General features: G+C 34.6%; 2 protein-coding genes across 5 annotated transcripts; one reads left to right on the top strand and one right to left on the bottom strand.

Annotated features, from left to right (window-relative positions):
• Positions 1-214: 214 nt before the first annotated feature.
• On the top strand, positions 215-7238 carry LOC101223213. Its single transcript, XM_004148604.3, has 6 exons — positions 215-376; positions 4147-4503; positions 5247-5751; positions 5835-6036; positions 6151-6657; positions 6741-7238. The coding sequence occupies exons 1-6, from the start codon at positions 307-309 to the stop codon at positions 7134-7136; spliced, it is 2037 nt and encodes a 678-aa protein (XP_004148652.2). The 5' UTR covers positions 215-306; the 3' UTR covers positions 7137-7238.
• On the bottom strand, positions 7197-24132 carry LOC101222980 (probable inactive ATP-dependent zinc metalloprotease FTSHI 4, chloroplastic). 4 transcript variants are annotated; one of them, XM_004148603.3, is made up of 17 exons: positions 23708-24132; positions 22987-23242; positions 22323-22686; positions 21693-21951; positions 20725-20856; positions 19704-19778; positions 18937-19062; positions 18734-18843; positions 13421-13499; positions 13139-13276; positions 12939-13050; positions 12252-12415; positions 12042-12147; positions 11774-11850; positions 8828-8971; positions 8587-8732; positions 7197-7680 (listed from the first exon to the last, which is right to left on the bottom strand). In XM_004148603.3, the coding sequence occupies exons 1-16, from the start codon at positions 23987-23989 to the stop codon at positions 8589-8591; spliced, it is 2568 nt and encodes an 855-aa protein (XP_004148651.1). In that variant the 5' UTR covers positions 23990-24132; the 3' UTR covers positions 7197-7680; positions 8587-8588. The 4 variants fall into 4 exon arrangements, with proteins under 4 accessions (XP_004148651.1, XP_011657750.1, XP_011657752.1 ...); XM_011659448.2 differs by having other exon boundaries at positions 7197-7672; XM_011659450.2 differs by having other exon boundaries at positions 7197-7630.
• Between the last annotated feature and the right edge of the window lie 959 nt (positions 24133-25091).

Genomic DNA, 25091 nt, shown 5'->3' with positions numbered 1-25091 from the left:
CACATAAGAAATAGTCAAATTATATAAAAAGCAATAAATATCATAAAAACAAATTAATATTATTGAAAGGGTTCACATCATAGTTTTAAATATGAAGAATTAAAAAACAAAAAAGTCAATTGTCAAAGTTGGAGGAGCTCAGCCAATCTGATCATATTCTCAAAACTCCAAACATTTTGTTATAAATACCTCTAATTTCCTTTTCCAATGCTTTAGGAGAGATTCATTTTATATAAAGCTTCCAAGCAAAAGTGAAAATTATTAGAGAATAATATTATTGTTCTAGAAATTATTTAAATTACAAGAATGGGGATAAAACTATCTAAGAGTAAGATCAAATCCCATTTGATCAAACCAAACAAAAGCTCCTTTCCAGGTATGTATACACAATCTTCTTCTTCTTCTTCTTCTTCTCCTTCTCCTTCTGGGGATTTTCACTTTCATATTTCTAAGTGTTTTTTTCTTTTTTAATGATTGCATGATTTAGAAAATGTAGATAATTAATCATCTCCCTTTGGCTAACATTTAAGTATGTAAGTCTATTCTTAAAGAAAAACTTGTGTTAAAAATACATATATAGAAAGTTTCCCTTTTCTTCTATGTATATCTATATACATTGTTTTTTTAGAGGAGAAAAGCAAGTAGAAGAAAGGGGATGTTTTTTAAAAAAGAAAAAAGAGAGAAATTAGAATATTGAAGTTAATTAGCAATAAATTATATAGAGATAAGAGTACAAAAAAAAAAAAAAAATAGAAGCAAAGATACATAATCTTTCAAATTTTTAAAATTTGATGAGATCAATTAGAAATATATATATATATATAAGTTCACGTTCTATTTGGTTTTTGAAACCTTTATTTATTTCAATGCAAATCTTTTCTCCATCTTTCGAAAACACACACACAATAATAATATATATATATATACACACACACACCATGATTTTCTTTTTTCTTTTTCTAACTAAAAAATTGTATATTTGAACCTAATTTCAAATTTCAAAAACTAATTATTTTAGTTAGTAACTCAATTTTTTACAAAAATGGTTGCTAGTAGAGTCAGACAGCGAATTATTTAAAACAAACCCCTTTTTTCGTATATTTTTAAAAAATGATTATGATTAGAAATTAGCAATATTGGCCTTTGGCCTTTGATCTTTGACCTTTGACTTCAAACCCCTTTCTTTTTTTGTATATTTTTCAAGAAGATTTTTTTTTTAATTTGAACAATAATCCTACTCCATTAGAAGATGAATTTGTCAAAACTTTGATCTTTTTTTCGTAATTCAACCAACCCAATGATATGGAGAGAGAGAGAGGAAGAGAAGGACGAAAAAAAATATACACATTTGATATTTTTTCAAATTTATATTCTACTTTATTTAGAATTTCGAGAGATCAAGCAAAGATGTTGACATCCATAGTTTATGGGTTCCAAATTCAATTTCGATTATATTACTAATCAAAGATATAAGAAAGAGTTGACAAAATCAATTGAATAGATTTCTCATTATAATCCTTCATATCCATGATCTTAAGAATAATATTTAAATCAATTAAAACAATCTCAATCCTTTATTTATACAAAAAAAAAAAAAATATATATATATAATGACAAAAACCACAGGTAAATTTATCTTTAACAAATATTATTATCATATTTCTTTATTTTAAAATTAAGCTTATAAATACTCCAAATTTATTGTTTGTTATTTATTTTTAATAATGTCTTAAAAAATCAACTCAAATTTTGAAAATTAAAAATTAACTTTTAAACCTTTGCTTTTATTTGTTAGTTTATTCGTTAAATTAGGGTAAGAATTCAACTCTTATATATATAAGAAAAAAAATTATAATTAACATTTAAAAGAAAATGAGTCAATAAACTAGATATTAATTATTAAATACAAATTAAAATTGACACAAGTATAGTTTAAGCAAGGCAAGTGGGTGTTATATAAAATATTGGATTCTAGTTTAAACAACTATAAATTATGAGACTCTTTTGAAAATCCTAACCAGTGATATATTAAATATTAAATATTATGAAGAATAAAAAACAAAACTTGGAAATTAAAATTGAAAATTTCATTAAGCAATTATGTTAAGGAAGCAAAGTATTTTAATTTCACAAAAGTGAAGGGGTCACGTTGTAGCCTGAAAAGATATTTTGGTCAAAATTCAAAGCTTCAAATTTCAATGTTCAAAGCTGTTTCCACCAATTGTTTCTTACATTTCTTTTCTTTTCTTTTATATATATATATAACACACTGTATTGTTGCTGTGGGAAAAGAAGAAATAATAATAATAATAATAATAAGATATAGATGATGATAATGGGAGATTGAATTTTCCAAATTTCATACTACTTTATGTTATTTATCTATTTCATTGTATTAAATAATTCCCATTTTTGTGATTTCCAATGTTCTGTTTCTATGAACGTCGCCACATGATTTTCCCTCTAAAAGCTTTACTTTATTTTTACCTCATCATTTTTAAATATATAATAATAAGTTATGAGAAAGATATATTACATTTTTCTAAATTATATTATAATTTATAAAAATGCTCAAAACATATTAACCTTTTCGATCATATAGTTTGGTAGATTTTTTTTTTCTTTTGTAATTATAATCTCAGTTAGTTGACATATATCATCACTAAGTCCAATGGAATTTACTAGAATTGACATTTATTACTCAATAAAATTTGATTGAATGTTTATAGAGGATTTAAACTTCCAAGAAGTAGATAGACTTTTGATTTTGATTGTAATTGAACTATCCTCACACTATTAATAAACTTTGATTATTTTGGATATTTTGGGTTCGTTTCAAAATTCTAAATCATATTTTAAAAATTATATTTTTTTCATTTTAAATTTAACTTATAGAAAACGATAAACAGTATACCCAAACGAAATTACATAAAATAAATTGACATTTTAAGATATAGTAAAATAAACTAAAATAAAATTTGGATGCTATCAGTGATAAACTATTGTCCTCTGTCAATGTCACTAATTGAAATTGATAGAAGTGTATCAATTATAGATAGAATATAAAATTTTGCTATAATTTGTAAATATATTGTCATATTTGTAATCTTCCACAATTTTTTAAAAACAAATATTTTAAAAAAACATAAATGTGAAGGAAAAAGAAGTCAAAGTTCCATAACCATTAGAGTTTTAGTTTTTTTTTTCAAAAAATTGAGATTATAAACGTTGCTCATATATATTATGTTTTATTATTCATTTTGTGTTGTTTCTAAATATCAAGAAGTTTTCAAAAAAAAAAAAAATTAGTTTGTCGAGGAATTAGAGTGTATGTTAACAATGATAAAAATAAAAGTCGTTTAAAAAGAATTATGTGAACTATATTGTAATGTATTTTTTTTTACAATATGTGTCGAAATAAGTGAATCAGAACTCTAAAGTTGATATAATAGAAAGATTATCTCAATCAAGTTCATTTTGACCTAACTTAAATTGTTACGTGTTAAAATATATGAATCACTAAATTTTTAACCATTGTAATTTATAGACAAACAGATATTTGATAACCACTTTGTTTTAAATTGAATAATATTTTAAAAAATTAAGTTCATTAACTCTTAATTTCTTACCATACTTTTGAGTGTAAGAATAATTCTTATCCAAATTAAAAATAAATAAATAAAAAATTTAGTTTTTAAAATTTTGCACAATTTTTTAAAACCTTGATTAAGAAAATTAGATAACAAAATAAAATTTAAAATTTAAAAGTCTTTATAGGTTGAAAAAATGAAATTACTTACAAAAGAAATATAACAACAACAAGAAAAACTTAAGAGAATTTCAATATTTTACTATTTTTAAAAACGTCCCTTCAATTCTTTTTATAAAAATAAAGATTTAAAAGATTGTTTGTACGATTATTTTTAAAAATTAAAAAAAAAAAAAGATTTAGTTGCCTAAATGAAACCAAAAAAATGGTTTCATTTCAAAACAATCTGTTATGGTGTCCAACCAAACGGCCAACAATGTGTAAACCCACCGGAAATTCAAAACATTTTTCCCACTTCTAAAAACCTTGTTCACCGCGTCCACAACTTCACTTGTTTATATATATAACTTCTTTCCATTATCTTTTCTTCTCTAAAGCTAATACTATGGAGTTGAAGGTGGAGAATCCCATGTGGGTAAAACCCCAAAGTTTCGCCGGAGAAGCTTACAGCAGTGACAGGGTGTATGCAGAAGCTGCAGAAAGCGCCACCCCTGAAAGCTATGGAGTTTGCGAGCGGTCGAGATCATTTCGGACGGTGGAGATGGACGGCATTCCGTTTTCCGACAGGGTGGAGGAAAGGATGGGTTGGTTGCGTTCTCAGATTATCGGTGGAGAAGCAGAGATTGATTCTCCATTTGGAGAAAGACGATTGTGTTATGCTGATCATACAGCTTCTGGTCGTTCTCTTCGTTATATTGAAGATTTCATCCTCAGAAAAGTTCTTCCATTTTATGGTTAATTTCTCTCTATATCTACCGTTTAAGTTATATTAAAAATTTAGAACTTAGGAAGGGTTGGCTACTTACTATATAATATAGACCCTGTCACCAGTACAATAGAATATAGGTTAAATTATCCCAACAAATTTCAAAATTTTAGAGGGTAAATATGATTTTTTTTTTCATAAAAATCTATTTGATATGATTTAACATTTTCTACACATATATATGGCTAATGCAAAATTATTAGAATAGTATCGTATATAATTATGTGTGATGTATAATAAAATATTTTTACAATATAGTTAAAAATAGTTTTATGATATATTCTAAAAAAAACACTTGATATGATATCAAGCCATATTTGAAGTGAGAATTCTATTTTAAAAATGGTCAGTTACACTGTTTTCTTGGGATCAAAGAAAGGTTGAATCCATTGTACTTAAAAAATGAACAATAATAATAAAATAAATAAATAAAATTTAAAAAAAACATGATAAAGAGAACCACTACATCGTTAAAACATTAAATTACCATAAAAAATGCTTTCAAAAAATGCAAAATTTCGATGTAGCAGTAAATAGTTTAGACGATTTTACTATTTTAAATAATTATGCTAAACATAACAGCAAAACTTATTCTCTTTAAGAGAAAAAACAAAACAAAATTAACAAGTCAAGCATAACTACTTAATCACACGGATTACCATTTCAAGGGTCAATAGTTTGATCCTAACTCTAAACTTGCCTTATCTGCAGGCAACACTCACACATGTGACAGCTACGTAGGACACCATACAACAAAGATGGTGCACGATGCAACTACGTACATCAAGAGATGCTTAGGAGGTGGAGAAGAAGAAGCAATTCTATTCTGTGGACAAGGCACAACTTCCGCCATTAAAAGACTTCAAGAAGTGATGGGCATTGCAGTGCCATCCATTCTAAGAGAGAGGGTAATAGAAACCCTAAAGGAAGAAGAAAGATGGGTTGTTTTTGTTGGACCTTATGAGCATCACTCCAACCTCCTCTCGTGGCGGCAGAGCTTAGCCGAGGTAGTTGAAATTGGAATGGATGAGAATGGGCTTTTAGACTTCGAAATGCTCAGATCCCAACTTGAAGCATGTAAGAAAGCTGGAAATAGACCAATTTTGGGTTCTTTTTCAGCTTGTAGTAATGTCACAGGAATTTATTCAGACACAAAAGCTATTGCTACACTAATTCATCAATATGGAGGCCATGTTTGCTTTGATTTTGCTGCAAGGTACATGAAATTTTACCTATTTTCTAGAGTTAAAGCATTCACTAAATATATGATAATTGAATCTATTTGTCTATGGTGTGTAGTGGTCCTTATGTGCAAATTGATATGAAGTCGGGGGAAATTGATGGCTATGATGCCATTTTTTTAAGTACGCACAAGTTTCTTGGAGGGCCTGGATCACCTGGAATCCTTCTGATGAACAAAAGTCTCTACAAGTTAAAATCATCTCCTCCATCAACTTGTGGGGGTGGTACTGTGACTTATGTCAATGGCTTCACTGAAAAGGTAAATGGAAAGCTTACCAAATTGAGTTTTGTTCGAATGGAAGCCAATAGATTGAAGCTGAAATTTTGATATATTTTGACGTTTGTTCCTTTGCTCGTGGAAAACTTTCTCCAGGACACACTGTATTACGAAAACATAGAAGAGAGGGAAAATGGTGGAACGCCACAGATTATAGGAATAATAAGAGCAGCTTTGGCTTTTTGGGTAAAAGAATATATCGGCTATCAAGAGATAGAGAAGCAAGAGCATCGGTATATAGAAAGGGCTTTGAAGAGACTTCTCCCAAATAGAAGCATCAGTATTTTAGGGAGCACGTCTACAAAGCGACAGGCGATATTATCTTTTATCATTTACTCCTCGACCAATAATTCATTGCCCAACTGTATCACAGATATGTTAGGTAATCCTAACAGCAGAGAAAAGGTTAAAAAGCTTTACATGTGGGAAGAAACGGGGAGTATGAGAGCCAAACCTCTTCACGGTCCTTTTGTAGCAGCGCTCCTGAGCGATTTGTTTGGAGTTCAGGCTCGAGGGGGATGCAGTTGTGCTGGTCCTTATGGTCACAAGCTGCTCAACATTGATGAAGCATGCTCGCAAGCCTACAGAACTGCCATTGCTAAGGTATTAATCAGTTTGATTTTTCAACCATGAAATAGTGAGATTCGTTCCATCATCTTTCAACTTTATCTTTAATAATCTAATAGGGCTATGAGGGAATAAAACCTGGATGGACAAGAGTCAGCTTTCCGTACTACATGTCAAATGAGGAGTTCGAATTCATTTTAAAAGCTTTAGAATTCATAGCTGATTATGGACAAAGATTCCTTCCTTTGTATGCCTTCAATTTGAGAAATGGTAGCTGGACACTGAAGGAAAAGGAGCTCACCGACCTACTCGGGAAGGAGAATTACAGTGCCAGTCACATCTTTGCATTCAAAAACCAGTGTACCAATGCAGAAGCTAAGTTAGCAGCCATAGTATACAAACATAAATCATATTTAGAATCTGCTAAAAGAATCGCCAACCTTCTCCCCAAGTTCCCTCCTGAGAGAGTGCTTCACGAGGATATTGAATCCTCTCTATTAACATTCAGAATCTAGAAAAATACCACATTATAGTTGTGTTGTAATCTTGGTTAGCATGATAGTTGAATAACGATAGCCAACAAATAAACAATGCACTAATGAATTCTTTTTACATTATTTATTTGCCCAATTTTCCAGTTCTTCCAATGAAAGGAAAAGGACATTTCTCATTGATTAATAAGATGTGGTGTGTGCAAAACTTTGTGAACGAAATACAAATTCAGAAGAGCCGATGAACAAACGATACAATTTACAAGGACTAATACAAACAAATACCCCTTCTCGTTGATGGTAACTCAGGCCGAAAAGCAATTCCAGAGATTCAGTTAAAATTGCAGAAGCCACTTAACTTCACTAACTTCTCACGGCCTAAAACAAAATCATTGCATCATCTTTATTGCCACGAAGTCTCCAGCAAGTATAAATCTAAAATGTGCCATTTTTCAAAGCCCTCCTCATCTGCGTAAAACATAATCATCAAGGATGCAAATTTCCAGACCTTCAGGAATCTGGCATGCATTTACGGCAAATATTAAGGATCCCACTATGATCTGCAAGACTATGTAAACAAAAACCATCACAATTGCTTTCCCGCATGGAAGTGGAAAGCATCAAAGGAAAAGTGTAAGGGAAGAGTTGTTAAGAGTGTGCAATATAAACCCTGAATGAAAAAGATGACGCGATAATAAAGTTTGAAACCCTTGTATAGATCCTATGATACAAACATGAAGAGGAATGAGAGATAGAGACGTAAAAGGCAGACCAATTTCTTCAGGGCAAGAATCTTTTTATTGGGTGGGGTGTCAATGCAAAGTTCTTGTTAGAAATAAGATTTTTTTTTTTGTTTTTCTTTCATTCTTCCTCCCAATCAAATGATTGAAAGATATTTCCTCCATTTAAAATTTGAGAGTTACAACAGATATGAAGTGTAACAGAAAATGCAAGAAAACAATAACAGGATAAGGTTCACAAGGGCTAAATTAATGTTTCAATGGTGGACTCAGTTAGTATTTCAGTTATATGTTTTCCGGGTAGTTCCAGAAGATTTACACTCACTATTTTGTAGGGATATTTATCGTAATGTTGCAAGTAAAGGACTAATGTTAGCAGTACCACCCTTAATTAGGTCATAAAACTCAGACAAACAAGCATATGTTTTGAGAAAACATGAAGAATGACAAGTTGTTAATGGATAGAGTTCAGTTTTTTTTTTTTCTATGCTTTTGATTGGTCAAAAAATGTAATGTATGAGTTTGCCATGACTTCTTAACCTACGAGAACAAAGTTTAGTTTCAGTTTCTGTCTTTTGAGGTTCCCTGGTCCTACATACTTGTATTGTCTATACTTCTCATTATCAATAATTCAATGCAATATCTGTTTTCAGTTAACAAGAAAAATAAAAGGCGAGTGCATGAATCAATAACAATGAATGAGAGAGCTAACAGATGAAGGAATTTATTATTACATTCAAAGGAAATGACTGGCCATCAGAAGTTGTGGCTTCTCTTTGTCTTCTTCAACCTCTTCTGAAACTTCAGTTCTCATTTCCTGAACCCTTTTGTCCCAGATATCATCAATTAGTTTCCATGTTTCGTCATTAACAACTTGTGTCTGCACAAGGGTTCAATTCACAGAGGAAAGATCCATTTATCAGTAATTCAACATTATGGATGGAGTAAATCTGAGCATTATAGACTGTCATGTACCTCCATAGGTCGAGGGGCACCAAAAGTCGCAAATCCAGCATTTCCAGGTGCAAATGTAACCCTTCCAGGCAGTGTAACCCCATAAACTCCCCACCGTCCAGCATACAGCAGAGCTCCATGTTCATCAATTGGACGCACAGAAGGCTGATAAGGTGCAACCAAAAATACCCTTAAATAGTTTGAAGACATTGAATATCTGAACATTGACAAGTGAAATTATTGAATAACAAAAGTCAAAATTGCATCAGCCCAACGTCACAATCTGAGGAGAGTATTCATGCAAAACTCAAGTTTGTCTCGGCGCGAGTTGATGGATGTCTCCTATAGTCTTTTATTTGTATTTGTATTTTTTTGTACTTCTTTTGGTTTTGTTTTGCCTTTGGACATTACTCCTATGTTTTGGTCTTTAGCTTGTTTGGATATGATGAGGATGCTATGGGGGTGTCAACCTAGTTGAGATGCTCAAGTGCACCTCCTGATCCATAGTTACATATGTTCATTGTATAATTCTCTTGTACTATGAGCTTTTGTGTCATTATTATTATATTAATAAAGAGACCGTCTCCTTTTCAAAAACAAAAAAACAAAACAAGTAGCCCTCAAGCTAGATCTTGCCATAGACAAATGTTTTTGCACACGGTGACACATCTTTCCAAGAAGGTAGGGCAAGACACATTTAGGAACACATTAATATTTTTGTTTTTTTTATAAAAAAAAAATGTGCGTGCATATATTGACAGGTTATGCAGACATATAAATTTTTGCCTTTAAACATCAAACAAAGATCCATACAATTCAATTAAAAGATAAGGGATGAGAAAAAAATGAATTTCAGCTGAAATTTCTTCATGCAGCAAGCCCCCACTACTTTTCACTTGAGAAAATTGGACTAATGCTCAGCTCTTTCGTTTTCAGCGGAGAAGTCTATGCATTACTCTATTTTTCATTTGAGGAAATCGGCTGCAAATTCTTTACAAGACTTACATAATCTTTTTATAAGCTGAGTATTTTTTTTTTCCCGACAAGGAAACAAGCCTCTTTTATTAAATAAAAATGAGACTTGAAGCTCATAGTACAATTATACAATGACCAAAATAACTCAAGGATTGGCACACCGGACATCTCAACTAAGTTGACGTCCCCCCTTAATGCCCTCATCATATCCAAAATAAGCGATAACAAGTATGACTTAAAGGCCAAACAGTCTTTACGACATAAGATATAAAACAAAGAGACAATCCTTGATAAACCAAAAGTCTATCAAAATTGTTAGGTGGTTAGACTTGGGCGATAAAGCGCTCCAAGTTAGTTTGAAATCTGAGATGCTTAGCTGTCAAAATCTTTAGAGAGGTTGCACCACGATGAAGCATTTCTGTGAGCAATTTCGTAAAGATTTAACCATCCGAGCAATTTGTCATGAAAAATTCTTTGATTTCTGAGTTGGTTACTATAGTCAATGATTATTATAATATGTGGGTTATAATAGTCCGTTTTTTGGGTGCACACTAGTAGACAATGAGAGAAGATGAGGAGAGAAGATGGTTAACAAACAGTAAACATTGGAGACAATATTTCAAATTGGTTTGCTGTAGCTAAGTGTAAGTTATACAAATTAAGAACTTCGACTATTACACTAGAAGAACCAAACAATGAGCAAGTCATAATAGCTCACCCCACCCAAGACAAGTTTCCTCATGTGTATTAGAATATTGATATAATATTAAATCTACCATAATCCATTAGCTTAAAATTTTGGGTTGATAGGTGATTTATCATGGTATTAGAATATGAGGTTTTGAGGTTTTGAGGTTTTTTTTTTTTTTAAAAAAAAGAGAGGTTTTGAGTTCAAACCCTTATAAAATCCTTTCTCTCTAATTGAATTTCACTTAATTGGTTCAAGGCCATAGGTAAAGGGGAGTTTTTTTATAAAAAAAAAACGAGAAAACCAACTTTCATTGAGAGAAAAATGAGAATGGGGACTAATTGAGAAGAATGTCACCAATGAAATAATTACAAAAGGACCTCGAAATCGAAGCCCAAAGGAAAATATAAAATCTAATCAAGACCAAACCTCATTATGATCCCTTTCCCTACCACGACCCAATCATTCTTCTTCCTCCAAATGTCCACAAAATAGCACATATCCCATAGATCCATACAAAATAAAAAAACCCTCTCTGAAGGATGGATGGAGGAGGAACTCCTTGATCGTGGCAAGAAGTTATCGAGCCTGACCAAAAGATTAGATATCATAAAGCTTTCTAGAAGTGGATAAACGATCAAGATGCAGGAATAAAAAGGGAAGACTCCCCCACCCACCGATCCTCCTAAAAATACATATCCTTACCCTCCCCCACAAAACAATGGGTGAATCGGGAAAAAGTCGGAAGCACAAGAGAGATATCTTTCCAAGGATTGCGATGTGTGCCTATAACTCCTTTCACCGTCCACTCAAAAGGATACGTACCATGCTTACTCTCAATAATCCTATGCTATAAAGAATCAGACTCGAGGGGAAAGCGCCAAAACCCCTTGGCCAACAAGGATCTGTTGCTGAATCTTAGATTACTGATCTCTAAACCCCTTGACTCAAAGGGCGCCCCACTGCTGCCCAGTTGACCAAATGGGGATCGTGACCTTCCTCCCCCCTTCCTATAGAAAATCTCTCATAACACCCATAGGCAAACGAGAGTGTTAGAGTATTGATATAATATTAAATAACCCATCAACTCAAGCTTTTGGGTTGATTGGTAATTAACAACTTAAGAAAGATTGCCCATTTTTTTAATATATGCAATTAGAAAATAGCAAAAGTGAATTTTTATCCAAAAGAGAGAGAGAGCGCACAAGAGAGTGAGAGAAATCGAACAATTACCATGTGAAAGTAAGCAAACTATGATAATTTCCCAATAACAGATACAATTTTCTAAAGTCAAGAAAAAACACCTGTGGAAATCGAGGAGCCTTTTCAAATATGTCCCAAATTTCCTCAGCTTGAATTTCTCCCTTCTCAAGTAAAATATCTGCATAATACAAATGCCACATGTTCAAGAGGTGATAGAACTTAGATGATACCGATTCCTTACTTGAAAGAAATCAACTTCCTCAATTTCTAATCGCATCTCAATATTTAAGTTTAACTACTGTGAAGATCATTCAACAGTCCACCATTGTTACATATATTAGAATAAAGAATTACATAAAACAACATGACCTGTGATTGTCTCTACAGCGGAGTGGTATTCTCTCAAAATAGAAAAGCATTTTTCCACAGCATAACGCAAGTATTCCTCACGAAGTGCATCAAGTTTGGATGCAAGCTGTAGAAAGTATTCAAATTAACGGAGTTATTGAAATATTTATTGTTGAGAAAATTACTGTCATAAAACTTCAAGAGTATTAAGCTTCAATTATGCAGACAAACATTTGGAACAAGATCGCCAAGTTTCCTGTAGTACGCTTTACCAAAAGCTGTCATCCCCGTCTGCAGAATCAAAAGTTCTGCCAACTTTGAAGCTTCTAACGTAGCCTTTGAAGAGATCCAACACAAGTTATCAATCCCAAACATTTCCTCCTCAATTACCCGGGCTGTGAGAAATCCACAGAGCAAGTATTAAAAATTTACATAAAACCAGTGAATATAAACTAGTAATTCTAACATTATTTCAGATAGTGCAAACGTCCAAGAGATTACCCTGGAAGCATAATCGATTTAATTTTACATTTTGAAATGAACTACCAACATTAAAGTCTCCTACAAATCTTACACATAATCAGATCCCATAACAAACGCTTTCTAATGTCCCAAAGGCAAACCTACAACGAAGGAAACACCCCCATGTCACACCCAACCGAAGCAGCTGATTTTTTACATTTTTTACAGATTGAGGGTTTAGATTGACCATTGGAAGTTTAAGAATCCAATTTTTACACTGAAAACTTTGGGGTTTAATTTTTACACTTGAAAGTTTAAGGATGCAATTATTACAAATACCAGCAGGGTGGTTCATACAATTTACCCAAAGTTCAATTTCACATGTAGCAACTCCAAATAAAAAAATTACCCACAGAAAATTATAAAAGTAAAGCATAAGCACCACATATAACTTACGAGCACATGTGCGCACAATGGAATTAACATAATCTATTTTTCTTGAGAACACTCTCCCTGGAGTTTCAGCATAATGCATATTTGGCTGACTACGGATTGACTTTATATTTGTCTGCAAGGATAAGAATGAAAATAGTTAACAAGCTTCTTCTCTACCAAGGAAACGTTATAAAAACTTTGAAACAAGATGACAACTCTACCTCAATGAATGGGCGGTGGGTATCTGGTAAATAGCAAGCCAGAATAGCAACAGCTGCTTCCCTATATGCCAATCTGAGTTTCAACTCTTCCGGAATTTCAGTACTATCTTCCTGACCAGTTTCAAATGTACCCTTTTGCTGCAAACCATTGAAAGACAAGTTAAACCACCTATTCAATAAAAATTAGTGTAATGTGTTTATTATCATCCTTTTACAAGGGAAAAGTGCTATATCTAAGCTCCTAAAAAATGGCGGGAGTGAGACAAGCAAACACGTACTAACCCTTTTTAATGCTTCAAGCAACTCTTCACGTCCAATATAGTCCATATCCTTTCTAGCAGTCAAAATTCCAGCTTCATTTCTGTCCACATTTGAAAATATATAAATATCCTCAACTCTCCTTTAAAACGTAAAGTTATTAAAGGTAGAGATGTAAAACAAACACAAATTTACGTGAAAACCCTAGTACAGGGAGAAACACCGTAATGTAGATATTTCTTATTATTTTCTTATGTAATAAAGGTACAAAGGGGAAAACATTTATAAGCAACACAAGCCTAATTAAAATGACAAAAAATTAAGGTAAAGTAAATCTCAACTACCTTTGGGCTTTCAACATGACCCAAGCCCATTATTTCTAACACTCCCCCTCAAGTTGTGACGTAAATATCAAAAAGACCCAACTTGCTAACACATGAATCAAAGTTTTCCCTGAGGAGCCCCTTTGTGAGTATATCAACAATCTGTTGGCTTGAGAGTATGTAAGGGTTGTAGATGCTACCACTGTTCTGTCTCTCCTTGATAAAGTGTCTGTCAATCTCAATATTTTTGGTTACGTTATGTTGGATTGGGTTATTGGCAATGCTAATAGCTGCCTTTTTATCACAAAATAGTTTTATAGGCACCTCATAGTTCTGACGAAGATCAAACAACACTTTATGGAGTTAGATTTCCTCACAGATTCCTAAACTCATAGCCCTAAACTCATAGCCCTGTATTCGGTTTCAACGTTGCTTGAACCATAACTCCTTGCTTCTTACTTCTCCAAGTAACAAGATTGCCTCACACAAAGGTGTAGTATCCCGAGGTGGATTTTCTACAACCAATAGACCTTATCCAGTCAGAGTCAGTATAGACCTTTATACACCTTCTGTCAGTCTTCCTAAACCTCAACCCTTTACCGAGAGTTGCTTTGAAGTACCTCAAAATTCTGTTAACTACTTCTATGCGGTCTTCATAAGGAGCCTGCATGAACTGACTGACAGTACTCACAACATAGAAGATGTTAGACCGAGTGTGAGACAAATAAATCAAATTTCCCACAAGACTCTAATGTTTCTCTTGATCAACAGGAATCTTGTCACCTGAAATTTCGAGTTTGGCATTGAACTCAATGGGCGTATCAGAAAGGACATCTCATCATTTCCAGCTAATAAATCAAGGGTGTACTTTCTCTGGGACACGAAGATGCCCTCTCTGGACCTAGCAACTTCCATCCCAAAGAATTACTTCAGATTCCCCAGGTCTTCAATTTCAAACTCATCCTCGATCTTCCTTTTTAGTTGGATGATCTCAACTGTGTCATCCCCATATAGCACAATGTCATCTACATAGACAATTTTCCAATCTCGAAGACTTTTGTGAACAAAGTGTGATCGAAGTGCCCTTGATTGTATCCCTGAGACTTGATAAAAGTGGTAAACTTATCAAAACAAGCTCTCAATGATTGTTTCAACCCATACAAAGACTTCTGAAACTAGCAAACCTGATTATCAAACTGAGTTTCAAATCCTGGAGGACTCATATACACTTCCTCTTCTAAATCTCCATTCAAGAATGCACTCTTAACATCAAGTTAATATAGGGACTGGTCTTTATTTACAACAATCTTCCACTCAGAGCGCTCTAAGACAAGGTGGATATTCTTGGGTATTGTAATACAGTGAAGGTTGACAGTGAAGGATCTGAACTGGGGTGAGAGGTTCTCTTACGAACCATAGTTAGAAATGGAGTACTTTGTACATGACCTGGTACCTTTCCTCGGCACAATAGGAAGACCCAGATAAGGATCATACTTACTGATGTTTCCTGAATGGTCCTACTTGGTTTCATTTTCAGTAGATTTCACAACCTCATTCTCATCAACCCTAACCTCTCTATTTGTAATGACCTCATCAACACTAACCTTCTCAACCATATCTTCAGGGACAGCTGTTTCGGACCCATTATTTGTAGACCCGTCATTCTCACCTACCTTACTGTTAGTATGTGCGTTAGTAGAATTCGTCTCGGGTCTATCGTTCTCACTCATTTTGCTATTAATATGTGAGTCAATGGAATCAGTCATACATTGATCTCGTAAAGGTTCAAAATCCTGGACCGAAGCCAACTGAACAACAGGAGACCCAACTTCCTTTTTTAGATTCCTCCTATAGTAGGTTTTCCAGGAAACTTAGTCTATAGGTAGGATTGTAGTGTGAGAATTTAGGTCAGGTAAGGTTACCAGAGTAGGATAGGCAGACTCTAAGGGATTCGCATAGTTAGACTCTTCACTCACACTCTCCCCCTGAAGTAGGCTAACGGCAAAGAAGGGACAATCCTCAAGAAAGGTGACATCCATGGAGACAAAGTATTTACGTAAGGATGGGTGAAACATTCATAGCCTCATTGGTGCAGAGAGTATCCAAAAAACACGCAAGTTTGAGTTCAAGGGGGTGAATTTAGTTTGGTTAGAACCATAGGTATGAACATAGGTTGTGCACCCAAACACCCGAAGGAGGACATTAGAAATGAGATAGGTGGTAGGATAGAATTCTTTGAGACATTCTAAGGGGTTTAGAGGTGTATGATATGGAAAGGCATTCGGTTGATGAGATGAGCTGCAGTGAGAACAACATCGCCTCATAGATAGGAAAGAAGGGAAGTATAAAACATAAGTGAACAGGCAACTTCCAGAAGGTGACAATTCTCTCTCAACAACCCTATTTTGTTGAGGGGTGTAAGCACAAGAACTCTGGTGGACAGTTCCTTTAGAGGATAAAAACTCATTGTAGGTGTGGTTTTGAAACTTGCGACCATTATCACTGCGTAGGGTTGCAATCTTTGCATTGAATTTTGTTTTTATAATGTGATAAAAGTTTTGAAATGTGGATGTGACTTTGGATTTGTAGGAGATGAGGAAACCCAAGTAAGGCAGGTGTGCTCATCAATAAAGGTAACAAACCACTGTTTGCCAGAGGAGGTAGTGACCTTGGACGGTCCCCAAACATCATTATGGACAAGAGTGTAAGGTTGGGTTGGCTTATATGGTTGTGAGAGAAAGGAGACTCAATGTTGTTTAGCCCGAATGCACACATCTCAAGACAAGATAGAAATATCAACTTTAGAAAAAAGATGAGGAAACAAGTATTTCATATATTGAAAATTGGGATGGCCTAAGCAGAAATGCCACAACATACAGTCTTTTTCCTAAGTAGTAAAATATGAAGATAAAAGACTAGTCCAAGAAATGCTACTAGAGGAGGCGTCATCATCAAGCAGGTAGAGTCTCCTACTGTGCCAAGCAGTGCCAATCATCCTCCTGAAGCTCAAGTCCTAAAACGAAACAGAATCTGGTAAGAATATCACTTTATAGTTTAATTCACGAGTAAGCTTCCTTCTAGACAATAGATTAAAGAACATTCGGGACATATGCAACATAATATGTAAAGTCAATCCCTCAAAATGAAAAATCAGCCTCTTCCCAACAATGGGAGCCAAAAAACCATCTGTTATCCATATCTTCTCATTACTAGCACACGGAATATAGGACACAAAATGTTCTGAGATCCTGTCAAATGATAAGTGGCGTCAGAGTCCATAATCCTCCCATCAACATTAATAAGACTGAAGGACTGAAGTATACCTGATTGAGCAATAGCTCCTAGTGTAGTCGGACTAGGATCCTCAGATAGCTGAGAAGGGCTAGCAGACTCACTCACATAAGCTCGCCCCATGTTATGTTTGTCGTTGAAAGGGCGTTCCTTACCACCTAGAGTCAACCATGTAGTTTCCAACACTACTCCTTAGTATGCCACTGTTTCTTGCAATGTTCATAGGCAAGGATTGGTTTTCCACTGCTTTTCACTGTCATGACTAGAGGACCTCGCATTGAAGGTAGCAAAACCAATAGCAAAGTTTGTCAGACTACTCATAGGTCTGGTACGATCTTCCTCAAGGCAAACACCAAAACAAACCTCCATCAAGGAGAGAACAATATCGAACTGAAGGTTGAGACCTACAAGAAAAACATGTATCCTATCAACCTCCTCAATCCTAGAGTATTGTATGTCATCGCTGAGACAATTCTAGATAATTTCTCTGCATAGGTCCATTTCCTGCCAGATAAGGGAAAGTCTATTAAAGAAGGATGTCACATTCATTGTCCCTTGTTTGCATTCATGAACTTGTTTTTGCAGAGTGTATAGAAGAGAGGCACTCCGATGCTTGAAATACAATTGTTGAGACATATCCCAAATGTCCTTAGCGGTTGTAGCATATAGTAAAGGTTTTTCAATCTGTGGTTCGACAGTGTTGATCAATATGGACCGAATAAAAGAGTACTTCCCTTTTCAGTATCATTCCTAAGGGTCTCCTTGTGTAGGACAAAGTATCTCCCCTATCAAGAAACCAAACTTGTGGCGCCCTTCAAGGATCATTTTAATAAAACTACGGAAAACAATTTTGACCATTCAAATTCTCCCCTGGAAAATATCCTATAAATTGTGTCACTAGATTAGACATATAAGAAGAGGATAAAGCAGGGAGCGAGGTTGCCAGTGAGGTCAAACTGTTGTTGGAGCCCCTAGCATTACCTCAATCGCTGCAATTTGTTGTTGTAGCATGTCCAGTGGATGTTGAGCAATACCGAGAGACGGACCTTGCTCATGGGCCCATGACTGCGCTAAGGACTCACCTACCTCAAAGGTCGAGTGGATTGGATTTCCAACCTCAAGGCAGCCACTAGGGTTTGTGGCTAACCTAGTAGAAGGCGACACAATCACACTAGTACAAAAAGATTGAACCAAGGTCGGCGATTGGGCAAGTCCTAACGGTGGCACATGTGATAGTGCATGTGGCGATGCATACAATGAAGGTGTAGGCGCACGTGGCAGTGTGTGAGGGCCAGACAACACGTATGAGGGAATCCAGACCGACAATGCATGAGGGAACTGACGGCTGAAGGTTACTGGTTGTCGGACGGTTGTGGCGGGGCAGGAAGGATGACCAGTGGGTTTTGAAGACTTCGGAACCACTCATCCATGGCAGCGCTAATCCAGGAATCAACTGTGGTGACGACGGCTTCACCGATGTGGACAATTGTCCCCTTTGCTAGAGTTCCATCAAGTGTTTGATTGTCTAGGATTCTATCAAGTGTTTGATTGCCATTAAGTGTTTATAGGAAACAAGAGCCTAATTAAAATAATAAAAAATTACGGAAAGTAAATCTTACCTACCCTTAGGCTTTCAACATGACTCAAGCCCACTATTTCTAACAAAAATGTACATAAAAATTTGTTAAATATAGTCATAGCTTAAAGATTTTTGTATTAATACAGTATATTTTGCAATTCTGCACCAGTGAAATCCTCGGTTAGCTCAGCAATTTCTTGAAGTAGGGCCTCCTTATTCTCCTCAGAAGAGAAAAGTTTATTTCTCGCATGCACCTGCATTATAAATAACATATAGATCCTAGTAAGATATCGCAACTTTTTAAGAGTTTTCAAACACTTCAATACAAAGCCAACTATCTGAACTACCTTCAATATGGCCAATCTTCCATCTTTTGATGGCAATCCAACCCTAATAATTTTATCAAAACGGCCCTTTCTCAACAGAGCAGGATCAAGAATATCAAGTCTATTTGTTGCACCAATAACTAGCACCTGAAAAATCCAGATTTAACCAATCACAATCAAAAATTAACTCTTCAAGTTTTTAAAAAAATGAGAAAACAGTCCCAAAAATATTGATTGGATGAATATTTTTATGAGAAACTTGTGCGATCTTGATCTGACCACACAGAGTTGGTATTTTTCATGATACGAAGAGTTGATATTTTACATGATACAAAGATTTCTTTTAACAAGTACCAAACATTCCAAAAACGGAAACTAATGTCATAAAAATACAAACTCCAATAAGGACTAGGGAGAAAAAAAAAAAAGGAAAACTATATCGAAATGAGAAAATTTGAAACTCAGGTAGCGAATTCTCTCTACAACAACACAACTTCCATCATTAACAGCACCCAACGTAAAAGTACAAACTTCCGCTTCAATTTACCATAGCAGTAACTATCTGGATTTCCCCACTCTCATATTCTCAAAATAACTATTCCTGCTTCCATTATACGGACTGAATAATGAATATTCACCAAAACTTAAATTAATAAATCATACAAAATTAGAGAGGAAACAGATTATATTTTAAAATATGGGCATATCAAATATAGCTGAGAATCTATTGCTCGAGATTTCCAGCTAGGATATTATCATATACTGATGTATTCACGTTCTATACATACCTGTGCAGTAGAAACCTTGAATCCATCCATCTCGGTCAATATTTGAAGTAGGCCTTGCTCCCTTTCTGCTCCACCCTGCATTGCACATTGTATTAAATCTATACTACATGCAATGAATATTCAAGTTCAAGCATGCCAAGTGGAGAGCAGGGTTCCATAGCAAAGCCGCTTTACTGTATCTTTGTTTCTATAGATGCACTTGAAGTGCTACCCATTACAATTTTGGGTAGCCTGATGGTAAAAAATGAAATATAGTCTCAATAACTAACTAAGAGGCCATGGGTTCAATCCATTGTGGTCATCTACCTAAAAACTAATTTCCTACGAAGTTCATTCACACCCAAATGTTGTAGGATCATGTAGGTTGTCAAATTAATTGAGGTACACCTAAACTGGCTCAGACCCTCATGGATATCTAAAATTGGTAAAGAAAATCAGGCTTTATTTTAATAATGATTATCACACTTACAACAGAATGTATCACTTTCTTGTCCTAAGAAGGCCTAAATGCTCTGAGACTTTACACTTACAACAAAATTTTAATAATGATTATTTCTAGGCCACATCAAAATTAATATTTAGCAGATTGCATGAGCTCTTATTGAAAATAACAAATACATTAAATCAAAGATGAACTATGAACAAAGAATCAAGAAGGTCATCCACTTCCTGCTTATAGTAAACTTTGTACTCGATCTGAAACCTACGAAAGAATAGATTACAGAATAAAAGGCTAATATGTGATGTGGTTGCACCCATTATAAATCTTACAAAATAAGATTATCACATTCTCGGTTTATCTACACCAACACATGAGAGACAAAGGGAGACAGAAAGGAGAGTCAAGAATTGTTTGCAGCTGAGAAATAAGAAGATGTCATATAAAATGAATTTCAATTTCACTTCCATGTAGTCATCAGAAATACATATGGCAGAAAAATGAAAAAACAAATATAAAAGGCAGCTTGGAAAGTTTGAGTTAAACATAATATTTAGAAAATAGAATGAAGAAATTCCTTACTCCACCAATATCAGGTCCACCACGTTTGCTACCAATGGCATCTATCTCATCAATAAATATAATGGAAGGTGCAAATGATCTGGCATTAGCAAAAAGATCCTTCACACGGGAGGCTGCCACTCCCACAAACATCTGAGGAAACAAGTAACAAATTGCTAACGTTTTTAGTTCATTGCCTTTCATCAAGTACATTGATCACATTTAAACAAGGAATCTTTGTTAAACTATTAATATAATTAAATTTACCATAATCCATCACAGCTTATACTTTTGAGTTAATAGGTGATATGACATAGTATCAAAACATGAGGTCATGTGTTCAAACCCTTATATTATTATTACCTCTCCGATTAATATTGATTTTCACTTGTTAGGTATTCTATGAATCTTCTAACCCTTGAGTGATGTGAGTGCTAAATTGTTGATATAATTAAACTTACCGCTCTTTTGAGTCAAACAGTGATTTAACATTTTTATTCATGTTTCAACAACTCAAATATCTTATAATTAACCAACCTAGTAACCTACTCAGTTCATTCCAAAAAGAGTAACCAGACTGAACTCAGATGCTGCATCCAAAAGCCTAAGCCGCTAAAGAGCGTACTGAGACTTGTGAAGAATTAGCGTTTTTCATTTGACCTCAGGATGTAATATTTATACTGATGGTACAGTTTGATCTCTAATAAACAAAATGTGTATTAAAATAACCACATCTACTGGCTACAATTTACCATAACAGAAAAGAAGAATAGCAAAAGGACTGGGAAATGCCATGAGTTTTCATAAACAAACCAACAGACTGGAAAGGAGGGATTTGGCAAACAAGATGACTGGCCCTTTTTATGTGTACTTTTCATCCAAATTTTTATAGTTATAGTGACTCTTCCACATTTTGCTAATGCTAATTATAGTCTTATTGTGAACCCTTTCCCTTCCATTTTTCAAGTTGGATGAGCAACAAACCTCACCTCAACAAAATCCGTTCCACTTGCAGCAAAGAATGGAAGTCCAGCTTCACCAGCGATAGCTTTAGCTAGCAGGGTTTTACCAGTTCCAGGAGGCCCATGGAGTAATACTCCTTTTGGACAATAGATGCCCTTGTCTTGGAAGTCTTCATCATTTCTGAGAATTCGTACAATCTCTTGCAACTCCCCTTTTATATAATCCTGCCCAGCAAAATCATTGAAAGAGACTCCAGTAGTTTCTTCTGCTGATATAAACTTTGCCCTGTTTAAAAGCCATAAAGATTTAGAATACAAGTCAAATTCCAGGAGTAGCATGAAAGATAATCATTACTACATGAATACGTAACAACACATGTTTCTGGGATTCTTTATTCTAAAACCAACAGAAAAACAAAAAAACAAAAAAAACACCTTCCTTTAAGAGAGATGAAAGTATTGTGCATCGGCCCAAGAGCACGACACTGTTTTTTGAACATTCTGTATGACAGAAATTGGAGACTGCTAAAGAAAATAAAAGAACCAGAGCCCATGGTACAGCCTTAGCAGAATTGTCAACCAAATGGACAAATTTTACATAACTCAGACAGATCCCTATAAAAATTGAAAAAACATTGATCCAGGATATCTACTTACCGACTCTTCCCTAAAGATCCTAGTGCATGGCGTTTGAGAGGTGGGTTAGTTGTGGCTTTTGGCACTCCCAAATCACAAGGTATCAACTTTGCATATATTGGCCTCGTCAAGTTATCAATCCAAAGATACAATGCAACAGAGAGTGCTAGCCGCATAGACCAAACCACTGCAGTTGCAACAGATGAATAGATTTCTGCAGGGACTGCATCCACATTAATTACATCAACGTTTACTATTTGTTGATGTAACTTCTTCCAGACATCATTCCAACAATCAATTGGCATACGATCAATCACATGACGCCGGAAAATGATTTCTTTCTTTGCACTTCCACCTGTTTCATCCTTGTAATAAGGTAAAATGACTGCACAAGCATCACAATCAACCGTCAGAAAGTTTTCAGAAAATAACCATTATACCCTACTACCAAGATCACTGAACAAAAGCTTTTTGAATATATAACTAACAATCAATTGCTGAAGACATGGAACAGCAAGGTCTTTACAGGCTAATTTAAATACCTTTAAAGGCTCTAAAATTTGTAATTATAGGGACCCTTTCATTTTCGTAATTGTAGTCTTTTTCTTTCCTTATTCTTATTTGTAGGTTAACTTGAAGAAACTTGCCGGCATTCTAAAATATAAAGAGGATATACTATGAGTACCTGACATTGTCTGACCGTAATTTGAGTACTCAACAAACTGGACATTGCTCGAATTAAGCAGTGCCAAAAAATCACTAAAATTAATTTTGTGCGAGTTTTCAGGATCCCACTCAGTCCCCTTTAATTTTCCACGCTTGGTCAGTAAGGCCCTACTCCAACTAGAAGCCATTACAAGCTGCCTTTCTAATTGCAAATTCGCCTTCCTCTGAAGTTCTTCCAACTTATTTATCCGTTGTCTCTCAGCATCCTTTACTTTCTGAAAAACTCAAGACTCACATATGTGAGATTACTAAAGAAAAAAAGTTAAGTGAATCAAATTAGTATCGACTGTCGCCCACTAAAAAAATAAAATACTTCAATGGTTGATAAATAAATATATGTGCAGTCACGCATTGAATATCTGAGAGAAAATTATATGACTTACGTTCGTCTTCATTACACATAATGATGTCTTCTCAACAAACATAGTCATTGTCAAAACTTAAAAGACCACCAACACAACAACCTTACGCAACAAACACCTTCCTTGTGATTGTTACTTTTAAGTTTCAATCGTCAAGTACAAGTTCGTGTACTAAACACGAGTTTCAATTTAAGGAACTGAAGAACAGCTCTCTCTGGATCAACCTCGACTACCATTTCTACCTCTTCCACTTAGTCGATAAGCCGACGCCAAACACATACACTGAAATTAGAAGAAGGAGAAGAAGAAGAGAAAAACCTCGAATAGCTGAGCAGACTCGTCGTCTTCCTCTACATTTGGGGATGCTACCACCGCGTCTGTATCCGAACTTGAGGCTTTCGGAGTGAAAACTCTGTGCTTCCGGAACATAGGGAAAGTAATACTGCGGTCTCTGGAACGAGTTTTGGTAGCTGAACCATGGTTGCTACACGAGGAAGAGCATGGTGGAAGTAGCTGAATTCGACCGAGAGATGTGGTGGAAGGAAGGATTGGATGCGATAATTGTATGAAATTTAGTGCGTTTGAAGCCATAAACTTCATGATTCCAGCATTTGGGAAAATCTTATTCGCTTCTATCTGATTGTGTTTCTATCGGCTCAACTTTCTTGAGAACTGTCGAAGAACGGCAGTTGTAGAGGATTGAGTTTTATCTGAGGTTTTGTGTGTTTTCAGCGATGAACGATAGTTCGTACGGTTAAAAAGCGTTCAAAATATTTATAAAATTGTTGGATTTTAAAATGTCAAATTAACCAAAATATTTATATAATACAAAAAATGAAGAGAGGCTCGACTGATATCGATAGATACTAATATAATATATTTAATATTTTACTATACCAAAATTCTTCTAAGATTGATTATGATACGAGTTAGTAGGGATCTAATTGATCTATGTATTGTGAGATTCAACAATATAAGGCTAATGGGTAAACTCTTTTAAACCTAACTAACCAATATTCATTAACCGGTGGCAATGTTAGTAGCTCGAAATTACACTATGGTAATTGTAGATATATTTGTATCTACTTGATTTAACCATGATTACCAAGTTAATCGTTAATAGGTTATTCGTAATTCCGATCGAGTCAAAATATTGTTTTTCCTTCGAAATTACATGTTTTTCTTGAAGTATTCGTTTATCATCTAATTAACAATTGGTTTATAGTTCAACCATTAAATTAAATCTCTCTTACTAGAGGGGTGAAATGCCTTGTCTGATACCTATAGACACTTGAGGGAATAGTTTATCTATTGTCCCTACAAGTGGATATGAATAAATTTATGTATTCACAAGTTATCTATGTGGTCTTAATCATAAAATGGAGGGTTTGTTGGGTTGCTCTTCTCCATGCAAATATAAGGATAATCTCAAGTAAGCAAGAGTTAGTGATTAGCTCAACATTAAGACCAAGTTGCCTAGGTTGTTGAATTTGAAATAATCAGTTTTAAACAATAAATGTGATTTTTCTCATGGTCCAATCTTATACAGTCTCATTGCGTAGGACACCCCACTCACATGTATTTACTTGAACAATATGTTATCACATCATTTGTATCAAATACAAAATGCATTGTATCCATAGTGTCTCATAGTAAGGTGCCTAACATTATTCATATATTATAAATCATTTAAACTATTAAC

The sequence above is a fragment of the Cucumis sativus genome, chromosome 6 (assembly GCF_000004075.3).
Source record: "Cucumis sativus cultivar 9930 chromosome 6, Cucumber_9930_V3, whole genome shotgun sequence".
Classification (NCBI taxonomy): Eukaryota; Viridiplantae; Streptophyta; class Magnoliopsida; order Cucurbitales; family Cucurbitaceae; genus Cucumis; species Cucumis sativus.
Note: the sequence above shows the minus strand (reverse complement) of the source record. Positions and strands in the feature narration are given on the sequence as shown.

Excerpts from the sequence above, each read along its gene's own strand:
- LOC101222980 (XM_004148603.3), bottom strand. The coding sequence starts at position 23,989 with ATGAAGTTTATGGCTTCAAACGCACTAAATTTCATACAATTATCGCAT. Across the intron at positions 8,972-11,773 it reads AGGCTCCTCGATTTCCACAG|CCTTCTGTGCGTCCAATTGA; the intron begins GTGTTTTTTCTT and ends GCACCTTATCAG. Across the intron at positions 8,733-8,827 it reads GTGCCCCTCGACCTATGGAG|ACACAAGTTGTTAATGACGA; the intron begins GTACATGACAGT and ends ACCCTTGTGCAG.
- LOC101223213 (XM_004148604.3), top strand. The coding sequence starts at position 307 with ATGGGGATAAAACTATCTAAGAGTAAGATCAAATCCCATTTGATCAAA. Across the intron at positions 5,752-5,834 it reads TGCTTTGATTTTGCTGCAAG|TGGTCCTTATGTGCAAATTG; the intron begins GTACATGAAATT and ends TATGGTGTGTAG. Across the intron at positions 6,658-6,740 it reads ACAGAACTGCCATTGCTAAG|GGCTATGAGGGAATAAAACC; the intron begins GTATTAATCAGT and ends ATAATCTAATAG.